Genomic DNA, 25,811 nt, shown 5'->3' with positions numbered 1-25,811 from the left:
GCAGCACATACAGTATATGCCATGGCAAGGCATCTATCTACCTCCTGTGGCCTGTTAGGGAGGGGGGTCCTATGCAAGGTGGCAGTAGGATCTGATCCTTTGAACTGCATATATTGTGTAAAACTGGCCATATACCAGTAGGCATTTGTCTGAAAATTTTCATTTTCAGAACATTTGATTATCTAATGCAGCCTTTCTCTGACTTTTCAACACAGAGGAACCCTTGAAATAACTTTCCAGCTTCAGGGAACCTCTGCTTAAAATGACTATATCTACAACTCATGATACATTAGTATGATGGACAGTGGGAAGAATGCTCCTAATAATTGTGGTCATTGAGATGAATTCCCCTTTACAGATAGCTAAAAATATCAATGGTGTCAATGGGAACTTATGTGAGAGGCAAAAATTGCTCATTGCTCAAGGAGCCACTAGCAACCTCTGGAGGAACCCTGGTTGAGAAACCTTGATCTAATGGTTAGTGGGGTCATACTGAAGTTTGTTTTTCACCGTAGTGGCAGGAAAATTCAAAGGAGCAGGATGAAAAGGATTTCTTATTTGCTCTTATTGCACTTAAAGCCCCACAGGGCCAATAGACCTCCATTCTACATGAGGACAGTGAGGGACCACCTATAAAATACATCTTAATCCTCATCCTCTACTGTTAAAGAGTATTTAAGCCTTGCAGTGCAGGGGGCCCCAGTACAAGGGTGTTTTTTTAGGTATTCCCAGAGTTGGACTTTAAGCCATACACGGCTTAAATTTCAGCCTATTCCTGCTAAATTGCTTAAAATTTGAGCCATGGGTGGCCTTATTGGCACCACCTGGCTTGACAAGATTAGATCTAAAAACCAATTGAGCTTGGTGGAAGAATATTGGCTGAACAGTGACTTTATCGTATCAGATATAGCCACTGTTTAGGTATTTAGGCAGCCATGGGTGTCACAGCTGCTTGAATACAATACTTGTCAGGGGAGATTCCTTCACCCATGCTGTATAGTACCAATCGAGGAGTCAATTGGTTTTCTCTCATTCAGCCCACAGGATTTACCAAGAGAAACCTAAAGCCCCTTTCACATGGGATGGGCTCGATCCCAATCAGCAAGGGATCCACTCACAGATCCCCTGCTGATCTGAGCAGAATGATGACAAATGATAAATCCTTGTCAGCTCTATGGGCCACCGGGAGTAAATTAATTTGGCTGTCCGTTTACACTTGGCAACCCTCCGATCTGCTCCACCTAAACAGAAGAGGACGGCTCACCTTTGTTTTTTTTTATTGGACCGGATTGGACCCGGAGGTAGGCGGGTGTAAACAGACACAAATCCGCTTACATACGCTTGCCTGTAGGGGTGAATGGGCCATCCAATCAGGTTCGCCTAAAAAAATTACAGGCGCACCTGATCTGACCCGCTGTGTGAAAGGGACCTATCCATGCAAGGCTAGCCTTAGGTGATACTGTAGGAAATCGCTGAGTAATAAAAAAAGTAGTCTTATGAGATAAACTAAATCAAATACTTTAAAATCTTTCTTGCATAAAATGTGACCACTGCAGGGAAGTCATCCTCTTAGCACAATTCTCCTCCAATATCATAGCCCCCCACTTTTCTGGGAGTGTCTAATTGCTTGCTCTGCTGGCCCAGCTCCTCGGCTCCTCCGCCCACCTTACTATATAACATTTTATGTAGTAGCCAGGGAAAAGCAAATGGGGAATACTACATAGAGAGTAGAGGTCTCCAAACTTTCTAAACAAAGGGCCACTTTACTGTCTTTCAGACTTTAGGAGGGATGGGCTGTGGTCAGTGGAAAAAGAGAATGCCTGGCATCACTGGGAGTATACAAGGTTTCAAGCTTAGTGGTCAAAATAAATAAATAAATAAATAAATCACATAGCACTTGTGGTCAGTAGGATGAGGATTGGTGCCCCATCATTGGTATCAATGGAAGGAATAGTTGATGCCAGTGGGAGTATTAATGCCCTATCGTTGGTGCCAGTGGTAAAAATGATTCCTTACTGTTGGTGTCAGTGAATGGAATAGTGCCCCATCTTTGGTGTCAGTGGAAGGAATACTGCCCCTTGATTGATGTCAGTGGAAGGTACAATGCCCCATTGTTGGCATCAGTGGGTAAAATGACGCTTTACTGTTGGTGTCAGTGGGAGGAATAGTGGCCCAAGAGCCAGATAAAGGCAAGCAAAGGGCCACTCCTGGCCCAAGGACAGCAGTTTGGAGACCACTGCTATAGAGTGTCACTAGAGTATCTACACAAGGGGGCTTTTACAGGTAAACATGCATAAAACACAAGAAATGCCCATATAATCTCTTGGGAAGACTGTTTTTGAAATAAAAGGCCTGGAGACAAGTTCTCTTTAACATGTGGACACGTATTAATTATTTTTAAAAAACTCTCCTGTGTTATAAATACCTGCACATGTATAATTTTATTTATGATTATTTTCTAATACTGTACATTTAAGCTTTACTGTAACAGGCGGAATTCCCCTCTGGGGTTCATCTTTCAGGGTGATTTTTTTCTGTTGCTGGAATTTATTAGTGAAACAAAGAGTGAAGGCACAGAAAAGAATATATACACTGGAGGCAAACAAAGCATTCTCATGTGAAATAACAATCATCATCTGATTTAATATGGCACAAAATCTGAAGAGCTAGGATTTAGGTTTGTTTTCATCTCATCCCTGCGCACACATACCATACCCCCAACTTTCTGAGATGGTAAAAAGAATCACCCTTTAGCACAAAGTATGTAAGCAACTGACGTATCCTTTCCATACTTACATTACATGGACCATGCAAAAGTAGTCTTTAAAAGCAATTGGCTAAACCCAGGGCTTTTTTTCAGCGGGTGACCGTAGTTCCGGCACCCCCAGGACTGAACGTATGTAATGGCAAGGGGTGTTGGGGTGTGCTCAGGGTCTGTTGACGCTGGATGCTGGAGATCTATTGTCACTGGAGGGGATCTATCTTCGCAGGGGCGGGTCTGTTGCTGCTGGTGTGGGTCTTATATTGCTGGGATGAATCTACTGTTAAGGGAGGGGTCTATTATTGCTGGCTGCTTAAAGATCTGTTGTTGCTGCCGGGGGGTCTATTGTTGCTGAAGGAGGGGTGGTATTTTCTTGTAGGTGGTTCATTGTTGCTGGGGTAAACTATTGTTGCTGGGTTCTATTGAGGCTGACTGCGGGGAAATCTGTTGTTGCTGCAGGGGGTCTATTGTTACTGGGGAGGGGGGTATTTTGTTGTGGTGGTCCTTTGTTGCTGAGGGGGGATCTATTGTTGTCTATTTGACTGCTTTTCTTGTTATCATTAACAAGTGCTCTACAAATTAGTTAGTATTTGTTAGTACAAATGTTACGGTATTCTTTAAGACCTCTTTCACACTGTGGGCGTTTTTCAGGCGCTACAACGCTAAAAATAACGCCTGAAAAAATGACTCCATTCACTCCAGTGTGAAAGCTCGAGGGCTTTCCCACTGGAGCAGTGCGCTGGCAGGGCGTCACAAAAAGTCCTGCCAGCAGCTTCTTTGGAGCGGGGAACTCACCGCTCCTCCACCGCTGCTCTCCATCGAAACAAATCGCGCAGCGCTGCGGTACCGCTAGCAAAATGACGCAAAAACGCTCAATAACAACTTTAGAAATACATTTACCTAGAAAACTGGTGACTAGTTCAATACTTATTTTACCCGCAGTGTATATATATATATATATATATATATATATATATATATATATATAATCAATGACTAACAGATATATTCACCTATAATAAAATATTAGTTTTGGGTGGACTGCCCCTTTAAAAATTTACTTTTTAGTGCCATAAACCTGTGTCCCAACCTCTGTGATAAAGTCAAACGATCTGTTATTAGACGGTGATAAGCCTTCTGGTCAACAGAAACATTCCAAATGGAATTTTGGTGACCAAATGCTTTTCCATGGAAAAGAAAACAAAGCTTTGTGCACATCTGAAGCTCCGTCCACATGGAGGATGTGTAGCAGGGAGGGGATTAGACAGGTCCAGGTGCTCTGATATAGGACAGGATAGACAGATGCCTTATCACCAGTCCTCACAATGAGACATCTGTTCGGACAAAGCCAAGCTTATGTTGCTCGTACGCTGTACAAATTTCAATTCTGATAATGCAAAACAACACAACACAACAAGGCAACCTACCAAGAACCTACCACCAACAACCTACCATCACCAGTATCGAAACGATGAAACAATCCTAACTGCTGGAAGTGAGTTGTTTTATTCTGTTCAATAATCTTTGTGATTAAGGCTCCATTCACAACTAGTGCTATAGTAAGTGCTATAGTGAGTATATAGTAAGTGCTATGTGTAAACATAATTTGACATACATATATTATCATACATCAAGAGACGATAATAAATGACCATAAATGGTTAAACAAGAAAAGTGATAAATATCCAAAGTGAAGGAAAAAATTGTAGAATAGGTTAAAAATGTAAAGAGAGCAACAGGGAAATATCCAATAGGTATATCACATATGTGCATAGGCGTGCGCACAGGGTGTGCCAGGTGTGCCTGGGCACACCCTAATTACCCCATGTGCATTAGCATTACCCAGGGTGGCACCAGGTGGGTGGTTGTGGTGTCAGGAACCAGTGTAAATGCCCCTCATCATATTAAAGGCTAGGTTCAACTGTAGGAACACATTACACCTATACTTAGGATGTACCGTAATATGTTCCCAATCAACTGTCTCCCACCATCAGAGCCTCCTCCCTGTGACAGCAGATGACGTTCATGTGTTTTTGAGCTTTGGGGTGCACATCCTAATGCAATAGGCTGCGCACGCCTATGCACGTGTGCATACATATGGACACATAGATGACAGTTATATTGGTGCTAAGAAAAATGTCCAATAATACTAAAGTGCGAAAGAGAAAATGTCCAATGGATTCATTGCTGAAATGGCAAAGACAAAAAGACAAAAACAATGTTCCTGTGAATAGTCCAAGGATGGGGAATGGAGTCCTAATCTCAGCAACAATGATCACATACGTGAAAAAGATCCACCACCAATGATGTCTCCTTTGGACGAAACGCGTTGGGTCCATCTCTGTCTGGGCCATTGCGTTATGCTGAGTGATATTTGAAACAAGCGCTTTTTTTTATCCTTGGACATGTGAGTGTTCTTGACCTTTTAAAATAAATGTTACATCTTGCTGATTTACACTATGTAAAGTTTCTCTGTCTCTTTTGGATACATCGCTTCTTTTCGAGAAATACAGCTTGCCTCTTTGGTGTATCATTGTTGAAACAATCGAGTCATCCCAAAACCGATCCGCAATAAAGATCAAGGGATCACCTTCCATTGTGGTTACACCCCCTGCCTGGTTGACTCATTGGGGATAAGCCTTATTGAGTTCACTAGTTCTGGTGAGCCTCTTCCATATTGGAGTACATGAGTATCTTCTCTATTTAGATCTTTAGAGAGCTTCTTTTGTTTCTTATTACATATTGGTAGTGGATCTTTTTCACGCATGTGATCGTTGTTCATGCAATGTCTGTGTGTTGCAAATTCAGCCATACAGATTGTATGGCTGAATTTGCATCGCACACGCACCAAAATGGTGCCGGACCCTTTTTTTTGGCCTGCACTGGAATCGGATTGCATGGGTGTTCATCCGATTCCTGCAGCATTTGACAGTTTGCACTGCGATCTGCGAACTGATCTATCATTAACATTGTATTGACATCCGCAGTGGTTTGCATAGGGCAGTGTGAACTGCCAGTGAGTCCTATGCATTGTGGGAACCGGCACTGGAATCGCCCTGGTTCCTGCATCGCTCTATTTTGAACCGGCACTATAGCTGACAACCCATTTGACCGATATGCCATACATGGGGAAGTGGATTGCAAACAGTAGTTAAATACGATTGTAACTTTTTAATCTTATGATCTGACCGAAATACCGTCATAGTAATGAACATTTTTCAGTGCTGCCGATGGAGGCAAAATAATCAATAAATGTCTGCTCTGGCCGATCGACTCAATTTGATTTAATCCAATGTAGATCAATCTAAATCAATCAAAAAAGAAGTTATGACTATATATCACCATAAGCTCACCATACATGTCATAATCTGATTGTACAATCTTCTTTAGAACTGCTAATGGAATAAACTGCTTAGGTCTGTCCTCAAATTACATACTGTAGTTTTAATAACTCCAAAAAAAAAACAATTGTACAGATTGAATGGTGTATGGCCAGCTTCTACCTCCAGATGATGCGGAAGCTTTGTTTCATGTTTTTTTAGCGTTTTTGCACATTCATGCAAAAAGGTTTTGTTTTCAGGGAAGAGAGGAGGAGGAGAAGCTGTTCAGGTATAAGCCCTTGTACACACAGTCGGACATTCCGACAAAAAAGATTTTGTCCGAAACTTGTGTTGCATACACACGGTCGGACGAAGTTGTCGGAAAATCCGATCGTACGTAACGTGATGACGTTATTTCATTACGACGGCACTAGGTTCAGGCTAGTAGCCAATAGCTTTGGTCTAGGAATTTGATCTGAGCATGCGTGGCACTTTGTCCGATCGGAATTCTCTACACACAATCGGACAAAGTCTGATCGGATCATGTTGTCGGAAAGTTTTATAGCCCAGCTCTAAAACTTTGTCCGTCGGATATTCCGACAGAAACAGTCCGATGGAGCCCACACACAGTCGGATTATCCAAAAACACGGTCCGATCAGACATTTTCCGTCGGAATGTCCAACCGCGTGTACAAGGGCTAAAAGTACATTAAAACAAAGTGTATTCAATCACAATCACTACGGCTATTCATCCTCGCTATGTGAACAGTGCATGAATAGCAGCAGCCACCAACAGCCTATCATGACATGTATCCGCCATGTGATCCACATACAGCTGTCAATCTCAGCAGCAGGAATCAGATTGCTGTTTCTGAAATTTGCAGCATGGCAAAATGCCTGTGTGAACGCTACCTTACAGGCTCTTCCCTAAGGTTTATGTAGGTATATGCAGCCTTAAAGCAGAACTAAAGGGAACTATACCCACCTTTCCTCCAATAGTCTCTCCCTCGCCGACACCTTCTTCTTTGTGCTGGTTTTTGGACATGTTCATTGGTCAGAGCGGCATGACGTCACTTCTGTGCATGCGCAGGAGCCAGTCTTCCCTGCACACAGGGATCGGGCTAGCTCTGTAAGTTGAGCTGTGCATGCGCAGCTCAGTTTACATGCTGGGGAATGCTGTAGGCACGCAGGTACTTTCATCTTATTGCAGAAGAAATGTATGTCTCCTCTGCAATAAAGAGCCCGCAAGCTCACAGTGAACAGTAGTTCCACTTTAAAGAGGAAGTAAACCCTGATGGGTTTACTTCCTCTTTTTTTCCCTGCAAAGGTAAAGCATAATGGACTACTATGCATCGCATAGTAGCTCATTATGTGTCACTTACCTGACACAGGAGCCAGCGAAGTCGCCGCTGTCACCTGTAGTCCGCCGCATCCATGTTGCTGGTGGCGTCTCGCAGCTCCGACGAATCACAGCGGCGCAGCCGCGATGACGTCACTCCCGCGCATGCGCACGGGAGTCGCGTCTCGCAGCTCTGCCGCTGCCATACGGCGAAGCCGCGATGACGTCACTCCCGCGCATGCGCACGGGAGTCGACAAATTAGGCAAATCCATTCTTGGATTTGCCGCATTTAGTGCGCCTGCGCGCCGCTGTCTACGGCGCATGCGCCGTAGACAGCGGTGCCCATTTTCGGGCAAATATCTCCTAAACCATATAGGTTTAGGAGATATTGCTTGGACCTACAGGTAAGCCTTAATCTAGGCTTACCTATAGGTCCAAGTTGTTTGGAAGGGTTTACTTCCTCTTTAAGGCCTCATTCACACAGGCATAAAAAACTCATATATAAGTGCTCTTTAATTACGGATCTGAATTCGCATTCAAATCAATTAGATTTTCTGAATTCGGAAAATTTGAATCGATTTGAATCAAATTTCATTCTGAATTGAATTTATTCTATTTTATTTCTACTCATTTCTTTTGTATTCGAATTTGAATTTATTCTATTTTTTCTTCTATTCTATTCCATTCATTTCCTATTCTATTTTATTCTGTTATTTTATTTTCTATTCTATTTTGTTTTGAATTTCGCAAGAAGGTTATGTTCTATTTTATTCTATTCTAAAAAATATTCTTTCTATTTTGTTACATTTTTTATTTTAGTCTAGTCCATTCTTTTTCTTTGTTTTCTATTTTATTTTGGTCTATTTTGCTTTATTATATTCTATTCTTTTATTTTATTTTCTATTCTATTCCTTTATTTTCTATTCTATTTTATTCTCTTCAGTAATTAGATTCAAAAACAATTTGAATTCAAAAACAATTTGAATTCAAAAACAATTTGAATTCAAAAACAATTTGAATTCAAAAACAATTCGAAAAACTTTTCAAAAATTCTAATTTCGTCAGAAATTTTGTTTAGTTATTTCGGATTTGTTTAAATTTGTTACTATTGTAATTCACACACCAGAAACATTTTACTGATGTTGTTACACATGTGTTTTGTAGAGGAAAAGTTCCTGCTTAAGGATCAGTAAAATACATGCATATAGATGCGTTTAAATGCATAAAGACACATGTGTGTATTAAACATATGCGGTTCGCTTTGTTCCAAATTGAAATTCAGACACATTTTCCGTTATTCGGAAATTTAGATGTATACAAATTTCCAAATTACAATAGTAACAAAGTTAAATTAATTTGAAATAATGACACAATATTTCTGACAAAATTTGAATAGTTTTGTTTTGTTATTTCCGAATTTAAATGTGGACAAATTTTTCGTTATTTGGACATTTGGAATATATTCGGATGTTTTTACGCATTCAGACACATCTACACGCATGCATTTTACTGATCCTTGCGCAGGAACATTTCTCCTAGAAAACACATGTGTAATAACATTAGTAAAATGTTTGAGGCGTGTGAATTCTGATCAAATGCAGGCAATGTTTTGGTATTCTGACAAGATATATGGACTGTGACATTGCGGTGGACAGATCAGACACTTTTGGCACTTTTTTGGGATCGGTGACATTTATACATCGATCAGAGCTAAAAAATAGCCACTGTTTACTGTATAAATGTCACTGGCAGGGAAGGGGTTAACACTAGGGGGCGATCAAGTGGTTAACTGTGTTCCCTAAGAAGATGTTTCTAACTGTGGGGGGGGCAGTGTAGTGACTGGAGGAGGAGACAGATCCCTGTTCCTAATCACCAGGAACAGCAGATCTGTCTATTCTCCCCTGACAGATTTGTATTGAGTTTACATTGACAGATCCCCGTCCTGTCTCTCTCAGGAGCGATCGCGGATGGCCGGTGGAACTGCGCCGGGCGGTACTTAACTGATTAAATCCCCTTTGGCTTAACTAAAACAGCATTATTTCAAAATGGTACTCTAATAACACACGTAGAGGGTTTTTTACGAAAGGCAAATCCACTTTCACTACAAGTGCAAAGTGAACTTGAAATTGCACTGAAAGTGCACTTGGAAGTAAAGTCGCTGTAGATCCGAGGAGGACGTGCAAGGAAAATAAAAAACAGCATTTTAGCTTGCACATGATTGGATGATAAAATCAGCAGAGCTTCCCGTTTCAGATCTTTCAGTGCAATTTCAAGTGCACTTTGCAATTGTAGTGCAAAGTGGATTTGCCTTTCGTAAATAACCCCCATAGTCTTTGATTTTAGAAACATGTTTACAGTTTCGAATTTCAATTAGAATTTCGGAAATTCAAGCCAATTTGGTTTTGTTATTCGGAGCATTCGTTAAACTTTGTAATTTGGGTATTCGGATATATCCGAATCTCTGAGTAATGAAAAATGAATCCGAATATTTATTCAAAACAAAACTAACCGCACATGTCTATCGTGCACAGATGTCTATACAAATCGCACCTGAAATCGCCAAAGGTAGTGCAGGAACTACTTTTTCAAGTCGGTGCGGCACCGCAAAGTTGGTGTTGCACCGATCTGAACAGTTCCATAGGGTGTGACTTGTCATGCGATTTGCTTTAACTTGTCAAATCGCATGACAAGTCGCACCGCTGTGAACGTGGGCTCACTGTCGCTCAAAGTGTCTGAAAGTGGTTCAATTAACTAATTTGCCACAATATATAAATGCTTTTTTTTTAATGAAATGATTATTTACAAACAAAAACAAAAGAGATCCTCTTCTGTAGATAAAAAGACTGGACAGTAGATATCTTTATGGGATGAAAATGTGGAAGCAGATGGAACAAAAGGCTGAATAATGCAGCAGGATAATAAGTCTTTGTGGCATAAAACTCTAATGGAAATGACACGCTGTCTGGAAAGCACACAATACAGTGTGATAGGAGGACACGGTGTGCAAAACAAAGCAACACTGATTTAGAAAAAGAGGATACATTTAAAAAAAATCAATAGAGGAGTGAGAAAATCCTTCTCAGCTGTGATTAGAGCATCAGGGAAAATATGTTTGCTGTGATAAAGGGGACTCCCCCAGAGAATGTGTAAGGGGAAGGAGGGAGGGGGGAGTCAGACAGTGACATATTGTCACCCCCTCCCCTTCCCCAAACACAGGGCCAGGGAGGGTCCAGCTTCCTCTTACCTCATATCATCTCCCCCTGACTTCCCAACACAGGAGGAGGGGGAGAGGGAGCTGGAAACAAAAGGGGGGGAAGGCATCTGCTCAAACTTCCTGAAAAAAAAAAAAAAAGAGAGAGAGAGGAGAGAAGCAATACAGAGAGGAGAGGAGATCCACTTATGATCCCTGGGAACTGACAAAGACAGGACACATTGGGAACAACTGATCGATTGATCAGAGCTGATAAAGGGAAGGTGTGGTGTGGGAGGACTGGGGAGGCAGTTCTGCATACAAAGACTAGGGGGAGGACGAAGAGGCATAGGTGAAGACAAAGCTTCGCTAAGAGGATGTCTACTGCAATTGTGAGAAAAGACAGCAAGAAGAGCCTACAGAATCTACTAAGGTGAGAAAGGATGGAAATCAAAGATCATCAATTCCCATATCTGATAGACGATTAGGACTTTTGGGGACAACGCCAGGGTATGCCTGCGATTATTTCACCACCAGATTCCTGGTCATCATGATCTTATCAAAGAAGCTATGATCGTATCATTTATGATGATGATGATCATCATGATCTTATCAATCATGATGACCATCATCATAATCTTATCAATCATGATCTTATCAATCATGATGATGACCATCATAATCTTATCAAGTCTTGATCTTATCAATCATGATGACCATCATCATAATCTTATCAGGTCTTGATCTTATCATTCATGATGACCATCATCATAATCTTATCAAGTCATGATCTTATCAATCATGATGACCATCATCATAATCTTATCAGGTCTTGATCTTATCATTCATGATGACCATCATCATAATCTTATCAAGTTATGATCTTATCAATCATGATGACCATCATCATAATCTTATCAGGTCTTGATCTTACCATTCATGATGATGACCATCATCATCGTGATCATATCAAGTCATAAACATATCAATCATGATCTTTAACTTTTATCAAATCTCTTCACTAACTTCAGAGTGTATCTACTAACATTTTCATGATTATTGATTAACATTTATTGAAGAACAGCATGCCTGGGATGTATGGACGATCCTCTCGGATTGTATGAGGATGAGTGACATATCAACCAATGGTCCCCAAAGTTATTTTAGAACGATGGTAACTCTGAAGTCAAAGGCGACGATGGAGCCCATCTAAAACAAAGTAAAGTTGAAGAGATTGGCATAGCGATACGATGGACTTGTATTTCGTGAATGACTCGCGATTGATGGGAATGAATGGGCTGGGAGGGCTGTAGCAATGGTGGGAAACAACATGCATGTTGATGAGGAGGAAGGAAGAATCCATGTGGGGGAATGTGGAGAGGATGTGATGGAATGTCAGGCACAAGAGGTGCCAGTATGGAGGAGGACGTATAGCCAGGTACCAATGTATGACCTTCACTGGGGCTGGAAAGATTATTTTAGATTTGAGTAAAAAATAAAGAAAGCTGGAGACACACTGCCATAGTATTTCTAGGGACAGTTTGCTTGCTGGTGTAAGACTGGCCATATACTAATAGATTCTCGACAAACGTTTGTAAAAAAATTCTCAATACATCCGTTGACTTGACGAATGATGTTGAAAGTGCTTTGAAATTTAGTTTGCTTTTTATATTTGATTTTGGAATCAATTTTATTTTCCCAAATTTGTTTGTACGAGAAAAAATTTCCACCTTTCCCCAAATATTCTCATTCCTTGGGTCAAAAACCAACATTGATTTGATCTCACTAAAGGTTACAAAGTGAATGAACGTTCTTAAAGTGAACATGTTTGAATGAAATTCTACTAGTGTATAGCCAGCTAAAGTCAGTCTTTGGTGTTGGTAGCCTGATGTAGTTGCTTTTGCTGCCACAAATGTAAAAACTAAAAATGAGGTCAGATCAAAAGTAAAACCAATCGATGTCCCGTGAGCTCTGCTTAACTCTTAACCCTCCAGTAATCTGCACCATAACACAAAAGCTGGCCATGCACTGTAAGATTGTTTTCGTTCAGCCTTGCAGCTAAACCGGAGAAATCTATTGATTCCCCCTTTCTAGCTGTTGTATTGCATGGGGACGAAGGTGTTGACTGTCAGAATACCTGTACAGTGGCTGCATCTGATTGGATGCCGCTGCTGTTTGGCCGACGATTCTCTGCCCAGCTCCTTTGATTTTTTCAGATTAAAGGGTGTTGAGTGGGAGGGGATCAAAAAGAGCCACCCAGTGCTCCAATTTCATCTTAAGATTAGGGTTGGCTTTAATCCAACGGTAAGAATTAAGAATTAATACCTTAGTATATACATTATGGTGGTAATGGTACTTGACAGAACTTTCTGTGTATGTATACCAGAATACGTACATGATTGTGGCAAATGGTAATGGTACTTGTTACAATTTGCTGTGTACGTATATCAGAGTACATACAGTACATGATGGTGATAATGGTACTTGTCACAATTTGCTGTGTACATATACCAGGGTACATACGTGTTGGTGGCAAAGGTACTTGTCACAATTTGCTGTGTACGTATACCAGGGTACATACGTGTTGGTGGCAATGGTACTTGTCACAATTTGCTGTGTACGTATACCAGGGTACATACGTGTTGGTGGCAATGGTACTTGTCACAATTTGCTGTGTATGTATACCAGGGTACACACATGATGGTGGTAATGGTACTTGTCACAGTTTGCTGTGTATGTATACCAGGGTACACACATGATGGTGGTAATGGTACTTGACACAATTTGCTATGTTTGTATACCAGGGTACCCACATGATGGTGGTAATGGCACTTGTCACAATTTGCTATGTACGTATACCAGGGTACACATATGATGGTGGTAATGGTACTTGTCACAATTTGCTGTGTAAGTATACCAGGGTACATACATGGTGGTGGTAATGGTACTTGTCACAATTTGCTGTATACGTATATCAGGGTACACACATGATGGCGGTAATGGTACTTGTCACAATTTGCTGTATACGTATATCAGGGTACACACATGATGGTGGTAATAGTACTTGTCACAATTTGCTGTGCCGCATTATTAATAATGTGTGATGATGCATTAGAGATGATCAAATCTGGAATAAGTCAGTGGAGGAAAGCAGGGATGTCTGGCGCAGTGCCTGTGATTCAGCAGCCAGTAAACTCAATTTCTGGAGTGAAGTAAAGTGACACTGTGAGGTCTGTTTATATATCTTTAATCTTTTTGTAAACCCCCTAAAGATACAGCCGGTGATAAATGCTTTGGCTGCATTCCAGTGATCCTCAGACACTCGGGGTATGAACGTATACTGTGTGTCATTGCATGTTTGTACGGCTATGTCATAGCAATGCAGCCATATGTGTACGTTTGGCATGCTTTGTGGGTTTTTGTGGTATCATTTATAAGACTTTAATTTATGGCATAATATAAATAATTAGAGCAAACTAAACCTAAAATCTGACTTAGGGTGAACAATGGCCATGGGTGGTGTAATCTGTTGATTGCAGCATGCAGCTCATTTGAAGTAGAACTAAATCCAATGATCTTAATAAAACCGTTACATTCAAGACTGTTATGCCACGTACACACGACTGGACTTTCCGGCAGACTAGGTCCGACGGGATCAGTCCGTCGGACAATCCGATCGCGTGTGGTCAAGTCTGACCATTTTTTATAAAAAGAATCCGACGGACCTAGAAATAGAACATGTTTCAAATCTATCCAACGGACTCGAAATCGGAAAAAAAACATTCATCTGTATGCTGGTCCGACGGACCAAATACGACGCAAGGGCAGCTATTGGCTACTGGCTATTGAACTTCCTTGTTTAGTCCCATTTACGTCATCACGTTCAAAACGAATGGACTTTCGAACGGACTCAGCCCATTCGTGTGTGACCAAGTCCGTTCGTTTTGAAAGTCCCTCTGAACTCCGCCGAAAGTCCGTTGAGAAGACCGTTGGACCTAGTCCGTCGAAAAGTCCGGTCGTGTGTACGTGGCATTACTGTACAGCCAAGATGGCAACTTCCTTGGCTGTAAAGGATTGGAGGGTTTTGATACACTTTAAGAGGGTGGGGGGCTTGTTATCACAAAGCCACAAATTGAAAAATGTGACAATTCATCTAATCTAGGAGAGACTAAAGCCTGATACACATAATGAGATTATTGGACAAATGATCCGTTTTCCTTTTTTGCATGCTAGTTTTCGTATAAAAAAAGAAGAGGTTACTGAAGTACGAGAAGGCTCTTAGGACAGATTAAAAATTCGGAATTGATGTAATGTATTGTATTGCATTTGTATTGTATTTTCAGACGAAAACTGTACTGATTAAATGATAATCGTACAATCTGGTATCGTAAATGAAAAATTTTAGGGTTTGTCCCTTCGGATAATTTTAGACAAAAGCTGTGTACTAATGATCATATTATCGTACGATCGATTCAAAAGCGGTATTTTTGTCCGATATTCTGATTGTGTGTACCGGCCTTAATGCTAAAATGGAAAATTATCGGCCAACTAGTGACTGCATCCAATCAGATGCAGCTACTGTTCAGCAGCACCAACACCCAAGGATGCCACAGCTGTCTGAACACAATGGAGATTCCTCCATCCATGCTTGGTGTTGCCCAGTTTTACTGTTCAATTCCTTTTCTTTATAAAAAATCTAAGTTGAACTTTTTCCTATAACAGGCTTCACCAGAAGAATGTCTGCAAAATCAGAGTTCCTTGTGCTACACATTTTGACCAAGTATAGACAGAGTTCTTACCAGTTCCAGAGGGCAAACAAATACATAGGCTTGATCAGAGTTCTCAGATACCCATTCAGGTGCCAGGTGCATCAACATGACAGCTTGGTTTACCTAAAGCAGGGATCTCAAACTGGCGGCCCTCCAGCTGTTGCAAAACTACAAGTCCCATGAGGCATAGCAAGGCTGACAGTTACAAGCATGACTCCCACAGGCAAAAGCATGATGGGACTTGTAGTTTTGCAACAGCTGGAGGGCCGCACGTTTAAGACCCCTGACCTAAAGCCTGTCATACACAGCTTGAATTTTGGCCAATTTCTGCAGAATCATCCAATATTCAAGCCATGGTTGAAACCACCCGGCCCAACAATCTTGACCAGAGAAATCTAAGGGGCTAAGTGGAAAATTTGTCTGAATTTACTGCATTTAATCAGCAACAGTTGCTGTTCAGGTATTCAGACAGTGTCAGCTGTCAGACAGTGACAGCTGACAGCGCAGCTGGCAAAATAAATTCCTCCATACACATTGCTTAGCATGAAAATTCACCCATCCATCCCTGTCTCCATGTTTTATTTTGTTGATTGAAAAACACCCCCTAGCACTTCTATCTCTGGCTATCTTGACTAAGGGCAGAGAGTAAATGTAGCATTTACTTCCTGGAATCCATCTACCCTTCGGTTAGGCATGCAGGCAGGAGGGTGTGTTTAGATGGGAAGGCCACTCCTCCAGAAGAAAGAAAAACAAAATGCCCAAGACTTAAAAAAAAACAAGTCTAATATGGGTGAATAGAATATACCTTCCTATCTATTTACTAATGCTAGCAGCATAAAGATTAATAGTAACTTATATTGATTGAGAGAGTTTAGCTCCGCTTTAATCTGTATAGACAAATGGAAGTCATCTGGGGTTATTTTAATCAATCAATGACTGGGCTCCTGGTGTTGCTCCTATGTGATTGTTTTCTCTCCATACATAAGCACATTGTAGTGTGATCCAAATGTTGTGATCATAAGAACTGTCCCCTGGGGACAACCTCCTGGGGCCCCTACAGCTCTCACTGGCTCCCCCCTCTGCAGAAAACAGTGGTGGCATGAGGTCTAAGGGAGGAGCCAGTGAGAGATGCAGAGGAACTTGTGAGGTCAACACTCCCTGAAGTTCAGATCTAGCAATTAGAGAAACGTTTGGCGACATGGCGACTGGGAAAGGTGAGTATCTTATGTCAAAGGTAAGAGGGGCTTTAACAAACAGTATATGGCGTGGAGCTGAGTGAAACCAATCAAAGCTCATCACAGCATCAGACAGTTTTCTCCCACCCTCCCTCCTTTGTTTTGGTTTGGGGGAGCATCCTACTTTCTCAAGGTGCTGGGGTATTTAAAGTAGGTTTTCGGGTTTTATGTTGTTAGCTTGCCATTCAGTTTCTTGGTCCTTTTATTTTTTTGTCAGTCATAGCAGCAGGTAGGAGGTCTGTTGGGTCTTTGAAGGTGGTGCTGGTTAAATAATTGTGGAAAATTGTGGGTTGGGCCCATCTAAGGTATGGGTGTCCCTTATTAACAATACGGTGGTAACATCGGGGTATTCATTGGGTTTTATCTGGTCGTACATAAGTAGTTAATTGCCCCTGAGGCGGTGTAGTTGCAGCTGGGGGCCTTTTATTGGGTGGCAGATACAACCGGTTAATCGTGAGTATATAGGCCTTCAAAGACCTTAGACCGGGCATAAGCTGAGGTTTGTTTATTTGTTATGCATTGACTGTATTATATGCATTAAACTTGTTTTTTTTGTGAATGTTGTATTTAATGGCTTGTAATAAAGGGCTGCTATGGCCATTCGACTCCAAATAAAATATGTCATCTGGTCATTTTTTTGGAAGGGGGGATTGGTCAAGTGTTTTATAGATAATCAGAGCCTCTGCCTTCTGCCCTCAGGCAAGCTTTTTAATAAAAGTAGAAACAACCAGGCACACAACATATGGACAATTACACCACAGTGGCAGAAAGAGTGTGTGGATATAGTCCTTGTAATAGGTGGCTAAGTTCCAAAATCCAGCAGAAAAGTCATAAATGAAAGATTAAAAGTAATTTTAGGTGGTAGCAAGCCATCCCTACAGTGTGTCCAAGACTCTGTAAAAAAGGACAGAAAAGGAAGGGAGAGGGAGGCGCATCCTCAAAGGCTGACACAATCCAGTGTGTCTCCCGAGGTCCAGATGCCTGTAGAGGAGAGAGCTGGGACACAGGAAGTGAAACAGGAGGAAGTGATGTCATCCAGATGGTGGAGAGGACAGGAGGATGGCTAGCTTTGCGCTCAGAGAAGGAGCTGTGAGCTACGAGCACGTAGCCAGCCATCCTCCTGTCCTCTCCAGGATCTGGATGATATGACTTCCTCCTGTGTGGTACATGAGGAGCAGCACGGACTTCCTGTCACTTCCTGTGTCCCAGCTCTCTCCTCCACAGCCATCAGGACCCCGGCAGCCTTTGAGGATGACGATTTCTTAACATAATGTGTGTGTTCTGCATACATTTTGTAAGTGCAATGTATCTTGTGCAATAAACTGTGTTACTAATACTACTTTTAGGTGTGCTTCCCCCTCCCCTCCTTTTCTAACAAATAGCTTTTTGCAAAAGCATCTCTTTAAAGCCCATTACACCTTTTAAATACTGCCTTAAATTGGAGTTCCACCGTTTTTTGTTTATTAAAAGTCAGCAGCTACAAAAGGTCTAGCTGCTGACCTTTAATAAACCGATACTTACCTGCCCTCATGGTCCAGTGATGTGGCCACCCGGAGGCTCGCTCCTCTCCCCCTCCTTTCCTCGGCGCCATCATAACTGTGGGCGCCAAGTCGTGACAGTTTACGGCTTCATGGCCAGGCACGAGACGCTCTGCGTTCTCCTATTGGCCAACCGATCTTCTGGGACCTGAGTTGTATCCCTGAAGATTGCTGGCAGGAGGGGCCGCATAGGGCGAGAGGAGGAGTCGCCTAGGCGGCCGAAAATAGGAAGCAAGAAGTGGGACAGGAAGTTCCATGAAAAAAAGGGCACACATACCCCCCCCAAAAAAAATGACATGCCAAATGTGGAATGTCAGGGGGAGAGGAGTGCTTAAGATGGAAGTTCCACTTTTGGGTGGTAATCCGCTTTAATCACTTTCCTGCTAACTCCAAAATGGCACAATTTTGGCAAAATCTTTGGCTGTGCAGCCGCTGCGCCTCCATATACTTGAGTGGGCTACCTGTATGCAGCAGCTGGTGGCTCAAGCCACATAAACACATGGCCCATTCACAGACTATATGACTGTGTGAATGAGGCCTAAAGAGCAAAAATATGTTAAGCCATGCCAGTACATCTGTAATTGTTATTACTGGATTCTTTATATGGAGCAGCTTTGGGTTTAGGTTTGGTACCCATTTTATAAAAGCACATTTATTGTATTGTATTACAGCCAATATACTTGCAGCAAAATACGTCCTAGAGGGGTTATATGGTTACGTGTCAGTTTTTCTGTTTTTAATTCATGCCAATTATCAACAGAGGATGAATCAGCCTGCTGAATCTGCAGAGTATTACACCCTCATCTGCTCTGCGCACAGCTCAGAGCAACGCTCATTTCTTCACAGCTTTGGATTATTCCGCTTTATCTCTCAACAAGCCACTGTTAAGTATTACATCCTTTACAAACACCGTGCCAAGTTTTGACAGCATGCATGAAAGGTCAGCTGCTGGCACGTGTCCACCAGTTCTCCGGACGGGGATGTTAAATTGAGCAGCTAGACCTGAATCTTAAAAAAACTGAAAAATGCTAGCTAAAGAGTATTCACATGCAAGAACAGAAAGTTAAATATTGCAGCATACCAGTGCTTCGATGTGGGGACTTCATTATTATTATTATTTTTTCAATCGTGGCTTTATTTCCTTATTTTTACCTGGTAATCCTACCAATAACACACTTCCTGTTCTGGGGTGACAACACTCTCTTTCTGTACTATATTTAAGTAGGCTCACCCTAGGACACCCAGGGCCGGTGCCAAGATAAAGCAGACCTTCAGCCTCCCAGGCACAATCCCACCTCTCCATCCCTCCTCCTGTCCTCTGCAGGAATAGGGCTTTTTTTTCCCTCTCTTTTGTTTACCTCTTTTTTTAATATCCCAGGAGGCATAGCTTTTCATTGGGGAAAGGAGGAGGGGCAGGCCTGTTAGCATATCAGGAGGTGTGCTGGCTGGTAGACAAGCAATGACATCACAAGAAAACATGGCGGCGCGGGACTGAGAACAGAAGAAGCTCTCAGCTGGACAGCACTGGATCCATTGGGTGCATCCAACACAAAGATACACCGCTCCGAACTGAGAAAACCGGATACTGAAGTAGATGGTAGCACACCTAGTCCCGGTGCTCTGGCTCAGCATGTCCTTCCCATATCCCAAATCGAAACATACATAAACACTGAAGAGTCTGCATTCTTGGAAGTTCAGTCTTGTATCTTTATTTCAAAAGACCATGTTAAAAAGAACACACAGACGCGTTTCGGCACGAGCATTGTTCACAGCACACATACATACATACATACATACATATACATATATATATATATATATATATATATATATATATATATATATATATATATATATATATAATATATCACACACACATATAATATATACACACACACACACACACACATATAATATATACACACACATATACATATTTTAGATTGTAAGCTCTTCTGAGCAGGGTCCTCTTAATCCTTTTGTATTTAATTGTATTGTAACTGTATTGTCTCCCTCTTATATTGTAAAGCGCTGCGTAAATTGCTGGCGCTATATAAATCCTGAATAATAATAATATACATATTATAAAATATATAAAAATATAAATCACACTGTGCAGCACTGATATATATATATGGAAACAGTACTAATATAAATACAGGAATCCAATAAACACCATATATAACATAAATGTCTTAAGCATAACAACATATAAATAAAGTGCTTGTGCTCCATGATATTGCACTCAGTCCTCAATGAGGTTGTTAAAGTAAACAGCAACAGTCCATATATATGAAAATAAAGTGCTCGTGCTCCGTAACTTTCAAATAATCCTTCATAAGTGTTTAAACTAAACAGCAAAGTCCATATTAACATCAACCATGTGATAATTGTGTCTGGCTTTTGGCTTCCATTTTCTCCTCTCTCACCAGCATCTGCAGGCACACAGGGGGATCTTCAGGATGGAGAGCAGGGGATGGGGCAGGTAAATATGTAATTTACCAGCCCCTTCCTTTCCTTCGGGGCCAATCGCTGCTGTATTTACTAGGCTTCACTTTGTGACTGAACAGGGAGCCACTCAACACAGAGCCCTTCCCATTCATTCACTGTCAAGTGTGGCTGAGACTGCAGAGAAAAGGACTGGGAAATCTCTGTCCTTAGTCCCTTTCTCTGTCTCATAATACACCTTCGCCTGTGTAGGTAGAAATCCTTGCACGTGCTCTGGCACTAAGATTTCAGAAAACCTCCCCTGCTTCTGATCACCATAATTAAAGGGGGGGGGGTGTTCTGTAGAACACACAGAGAATTGGGAACTGTGCTAATTAGCAGTGCCGAAGACTCACATGACATCACTAGATTTCTGGCAGGATCAACACTTTTTTTTGGCTTTTGCAAACGGATAGAACAAAAGACTTTCAGTGGTATATTTAACAGACCAAAAGGAAGCACATGCAAGTTCACCGTTAGGATTTACATGACATTCAATTATCATTTCAATTAAAAATTAGTCGGTAAATTATTCCTTATCTGTACAACATCTTCTACAACTGTGTAGCATTATGGCCTACCTAAATAATCCATTTACTTTGCATTCAGTCTTTACATATTGTAGATCTAAAGGTCATTGTCCATTCAAATTGTAATGTATATGGCCTATTCCTACAAGATATATCACATCTGGTATAGATTGAACTCTCCAGGGCTATCCAGTGGGAGGGAAGCTAACAATTGCGTTCGACCATTATTATCACTCATTATGGGACACAATGTTTGGAAAATCTCTGTACAACAGGCAGGTCTTTCCTCTTTCTAACTGAACAGAGGGAAGAAAGTAATTGACCATACCTAACCCTCCTCTGTCTGTCGGCCAAGTCACATAGGGGTAGACTTATTAAAACTGGAGCATTCCGAATCTGGTGCAGCTGTGCATGATAGCCAATCAGCTTCTTCTTTTTGCTTATGTAATTAATCTTTGGCAATAAAACTTGGAAGCTGATTGGTTTCTATGCAGAGTCGCACCAGATTTTGCACTGTCCAATTTTAGTAAATAACCCCCATAGTCGTGTGTTTGGGCAAATTAATCTATTGTTCTCAAGGAGATCCCATATCTGTCTAATTTTTATACTTTTAATTTACCATTTCTATGAAATTAATGTTTTATATTGTTCATTTAATAATTCCAGTTATGTTTAACCACTTGCCAACCTACTCACGCAGATATACTGCGGCAGGTCGGCTTTCCTGACTGAATCGCCGTACCTGTACTGTAATCGATGTCCACCGGCGACCCGCGATCACCTATTACAGAGGCAGAACCAGGAACTGTCTTTGTAAACAAGATGATTCCCTGTTCTGACAGGGGACACGTCAAAGATCTACTGTTCCCAGTGATCGGGGAGGGAACACAGTTAACTCCTCGATCACCCCCTATTGTTAACCCCTTCTGTGCCAGTGTCATTTGTACATTGATCAGTGCATTTTTATAACACTTATCAATGTAATAATAATGTCACTGGTCCCAAAAAAGCGTAATTTGGGGTCAAATTTGTTCTAGTAAAAACAATAAAAGTCCTTAAATCTATCCCGTAGTTTGTAGACGCTATAACTTTTGCACAAACCAATCAATATACGCCTATTGCGATTTTTACCAAAAATATGTCGAAAGAATATATGTTGGCCTAAACTGATAAATCATTTTTTTTTATTTTGTATAGCAAAAAGTAAAAAAAAAATTAAAATTGTCGCTCTTTGTTTATAGCGCAAAAAATAAAAACCGCAGAGCTGATCAAATACCACCAAAAGAAAGCTGGGAAAAAAAGGACATCAATTTTGTTTGGGTACAGAATTGCACGACCGCGCAATTGGCAGTTAAAGCAATGCAGTGTCGCAAAAAAATGGCCTGGTTATTAAGGGGGCAAATCATTCCGGGGCTGAAGTGGATATAGCACCGATATATCACACATCGCAGTACAAACTAATTACAAAGCAAGTGAGAAGTACAAGATTATGCTGAAAGAGCACGGTATCTTAGTTGTAAACTCCCTTTACAAAGTTGTTGGGTAAATAGTAGAACATGACTGTGAGAAGGATTTGAGTACGCAGTAAGCTGTGTAGGTATAAACTCAAAGGGCATATTGTTTCTATTAGAAGCTAATGGTTACATGTGTGTACTGTATCATTACGGAATACTGTTCACCCACTGGATGTGATGGTCAGAGGTCAGCAGGATGCAGATGCGTGAGAACACGCATGTGTACAATGCCAGAAGACACAGATTCCTGGGAGTGGACAGGGTGTGCCAGGGACAGCTAATGGCTCACTGCTGCTCAGCTGCCAGTCTTATTTCCCTGGCAACACACCCTTCTGGGGTATTAAAAAGGCCAGAAGCAAAAGTCGAGGGGGAGTTCACTTTGGGTTTCCTTCTACAGGATACAACAGCAATATAAATGAGTTATACAAAAGTGACCCTTTGTATGAGAATAAATTTGAGAGTTTTTAGCCACGGTTTTTTTTTGTTAGGTATTAATATAGCACCGACAACTTATGCAGCTCTTTACATACTGCACATTCACCTCAGTTGCTGTCCTCAAGGAGCTTACAATCTAAACTCATGCTCTTAGTTAATTGGAGAACTCCAGCTTTGTGGACTTACCTGTTGGCCGTTTTTTATTGAACGAGCCAATGTCACCTGACATTCAGCCCCATTGTACTAGGCTTAAAGCATCGCATACTAAGACATTACATGAAAATTACCTTAAAACAAAGCCCTCTCGCAACAGGGCTTCCATCTTCACCAGGTCTTCCTTCCGGGTTAGCTTCCTCCATCATGCACACAGTAGCTGCCATTTACAGAACAGGACTGTGGAGGAACGGCATGGGCATGCCGTTTCGTCAGAGCGTATGTGCCGGGGACGTCACTGGTCCATTCAGAAATAAATATCTCCCAAACATGTTCATGTGCAGATAGTTGAATAGTTGATACAGTAAGTATCTATACATAAGTCTTATTATAGGCTTACCTGTAGGTAACTATCAACCATGGGAGTTTACTCTCACTTTAAGACACTGCATACCTTTTGTTTTGATACAACTGTGATCTAACTGAATTAAACTGAAATTTTTACTTTCTTGTGTATGACAGATTGACCACTCAGTGGAGTGTGGAAGATGAGGAGGAAACAGCACGGGAGCGTCGTAGAAGAGAGAGACAGCAGCAGCTGGGAAGTGAAGGACAGTCTCCAGACGACCTGGATGAGGAGAACTCCACACAGACAGATAACCAGTAAGAGTGGGCACAAAATTCACCCTCTGGTCCCTATAGTCCCCTGAACCCATGCATAATCCCCCCGATAATACTTTCTGCATTGGGCGCACATAATAAAGAACTTACCATATTTATATGATGGGTGCTCCTCGCTATGATGTCAGGTGCAGACTAAGCTCCCATACACACCGTCTATCCGACAACACAGTCCGATCGGACTTTTTCTGTCGGAATGTCCGAACCTGTGTACAGGGGCTAAGGCTTATGCAAGAGGAAATTCAGAAATGGGGAGGAGGCGTATGTATGTCTTCATAGGTTAACACAGGGGGTCAAAGTATGAAGGTGGCAATGCCAATCAGTCGCAAATTAAAGTGGGAATTTAGTCAGAAAAATAGGTCCTGTTAGATCACTTCAGGCTGGGCCCCTTTTGTAGGTATAGCTATGTAAAACATTAAAAATAAGTGCCTATACCCCGGGGACACGAAGATCGGCAAAAAACTGGCCCATGTGAACCTGGTGCTGGATCCCTAAACAGGCTGGACAGGTAAGTGCCTGTTTATTAAAAGCCAGCAGCTACAGTTTTTGTAGCTGCTGACTTTTTTCATTTTTTTGGAACCTGGCAGAAGCTATTGTTTAATCAGAAGATATAGTTAGTCAATCCAAAATTATGCTTGAGGTTGGTATTAATGGATCCAAACTATTACATGATACAGGTTTTTGGACCTACCGTGTGGCGCTTGCCTTTTTAAAACATATGTCAAGGCAAAATAAAAACACATAGGAAGCACTTGCCTGCCATATACCCACATTCACCCATGTTTTATCACTTTAACAACCCTGCAAATACAGAAAAAGACCTGTTGATCTGCCAGAAAATGCACTCAGCTCTTAATTGCCTATTGTATTTCCAGCTCAGTGGGCTCGCAAACTTTGTGGGGTAGAAGAAATCGGGTGGGGAAATAACTATCTGTCAAGCTGGAAAACTTTGTTGTTATTTTCTGCCCTGAGATATGACAGCACCAGGGTTACCTACATGGTCTTTTTTACTGGCTAAGCATGACCGCTGAACTGAGCCAAATTCTATGCATTATGATAAAAAACCTTCTGTGTGCAACAGCCCCCCTAATACTTACTTGAGCCCCCTCCGATCCAGTGATTTTGCCTGAGAGCCTTGGCTATCCAGGACTCTCTCTTCTCAATGGCTGAGACACAGCATCAGACACCATTGGCTCCCACTGCTGTCAATCAAAGTCAGTGAGCCAAAGAGAAGAGAGAAGATGGACACACAGAGCAGCTGCTCGGCTTGGGTGTCCCCATAACAAGCTGCTTGCTGTGGGGGCACTCGGCAGGAGGGAGGGGCCAGGAGTGCCAGCGAGGGACATTGCAAAACCATTACACAGAGCAGGTAAGTATGACATGTTTGTTATTTTTAAACAAAAAATAAAAACAAGACTATAATATCACTTTAAGTTGACCGTACACCAGTAAAATTTTGTATGAAGATTTTAGCTTTCAAAACGTTTATTTGATTTTCTTATGGTTAGTGGGGTCAAGTCAATTTGTTTTCGCCTGTAGTGACAAGAACATTCAAAAGGAGCAGAATAGGAAAAATAAATTCTAATTGTGAATGTGGTTTTCATTTGGGAAAAATGGCACATATTCTAATAAAATCTGTTAAAGCATTCTAGATAGGGCTTAATAGGGCTATATATATATATATATATATATATATATATATATATATATATATATAAATATAAATTTAAAACAGGCAGGCTTTTTAAACATGCAGACTTACCTGCCTGTTAGCCAATTGAAATGGAAAACACTGGGGAGAAGATGCCAGTGCTGGTAAGAGATCGGCATCAACCTGTTAGAACTAAGTTAAGTAATA

General features: G+C 41.4%; 1 protein-coding gene across 3 annotated transcripts in view; it reads left to right on the top strand.

Annotated features, from left to right (window-relative positions):
• LSP1 (lymphocyte specific protein 1) overlaps positions 1–25,811 on the top strand; it is a 113,779-nt gene that overhangs the window by 43,259 nt on the left and 44,709 nt on the right. For 2 of the 3 annotated variants that reach the window (XM_077460725.1, XM_077460727.1), the window contains exon 2: positions 23,795–23,935. In XM_077460725.1, the coding sequence (XP_077316851.1) occupies positions 23,795–23,935 (141 nt within the window). Of the gene's footprint in view, positions 1–10,716; positions 11,045–23,794; positions 23,936–25,811 lie in introns of those variants that run through there. The other variant, XM_077460726.1, reaches the window with a different exon arrangement.

This window comes from Lithobates pipiens, unplaced genomic scaffold, assembly GCF_037356315.1.
Source record: "Lithobates pipiens isolate NorthernLeopardFrog02 unplaced genomic scaffold, aLitPip1_a1.2 Scaffold_10, whole genome shotgun sequence".
NCBI classification, from domain to species: domain Eukaryota; kingdom Metazoa; phylum Chordata; class Amphibia; order Anura; family Ranidae; genus Lithobates; species Lithobates pipiens.
Note: the sequence above shows the minus strand (reverse complement) of the source record. Positions and strands in the feature narration are given on the sequence as shown.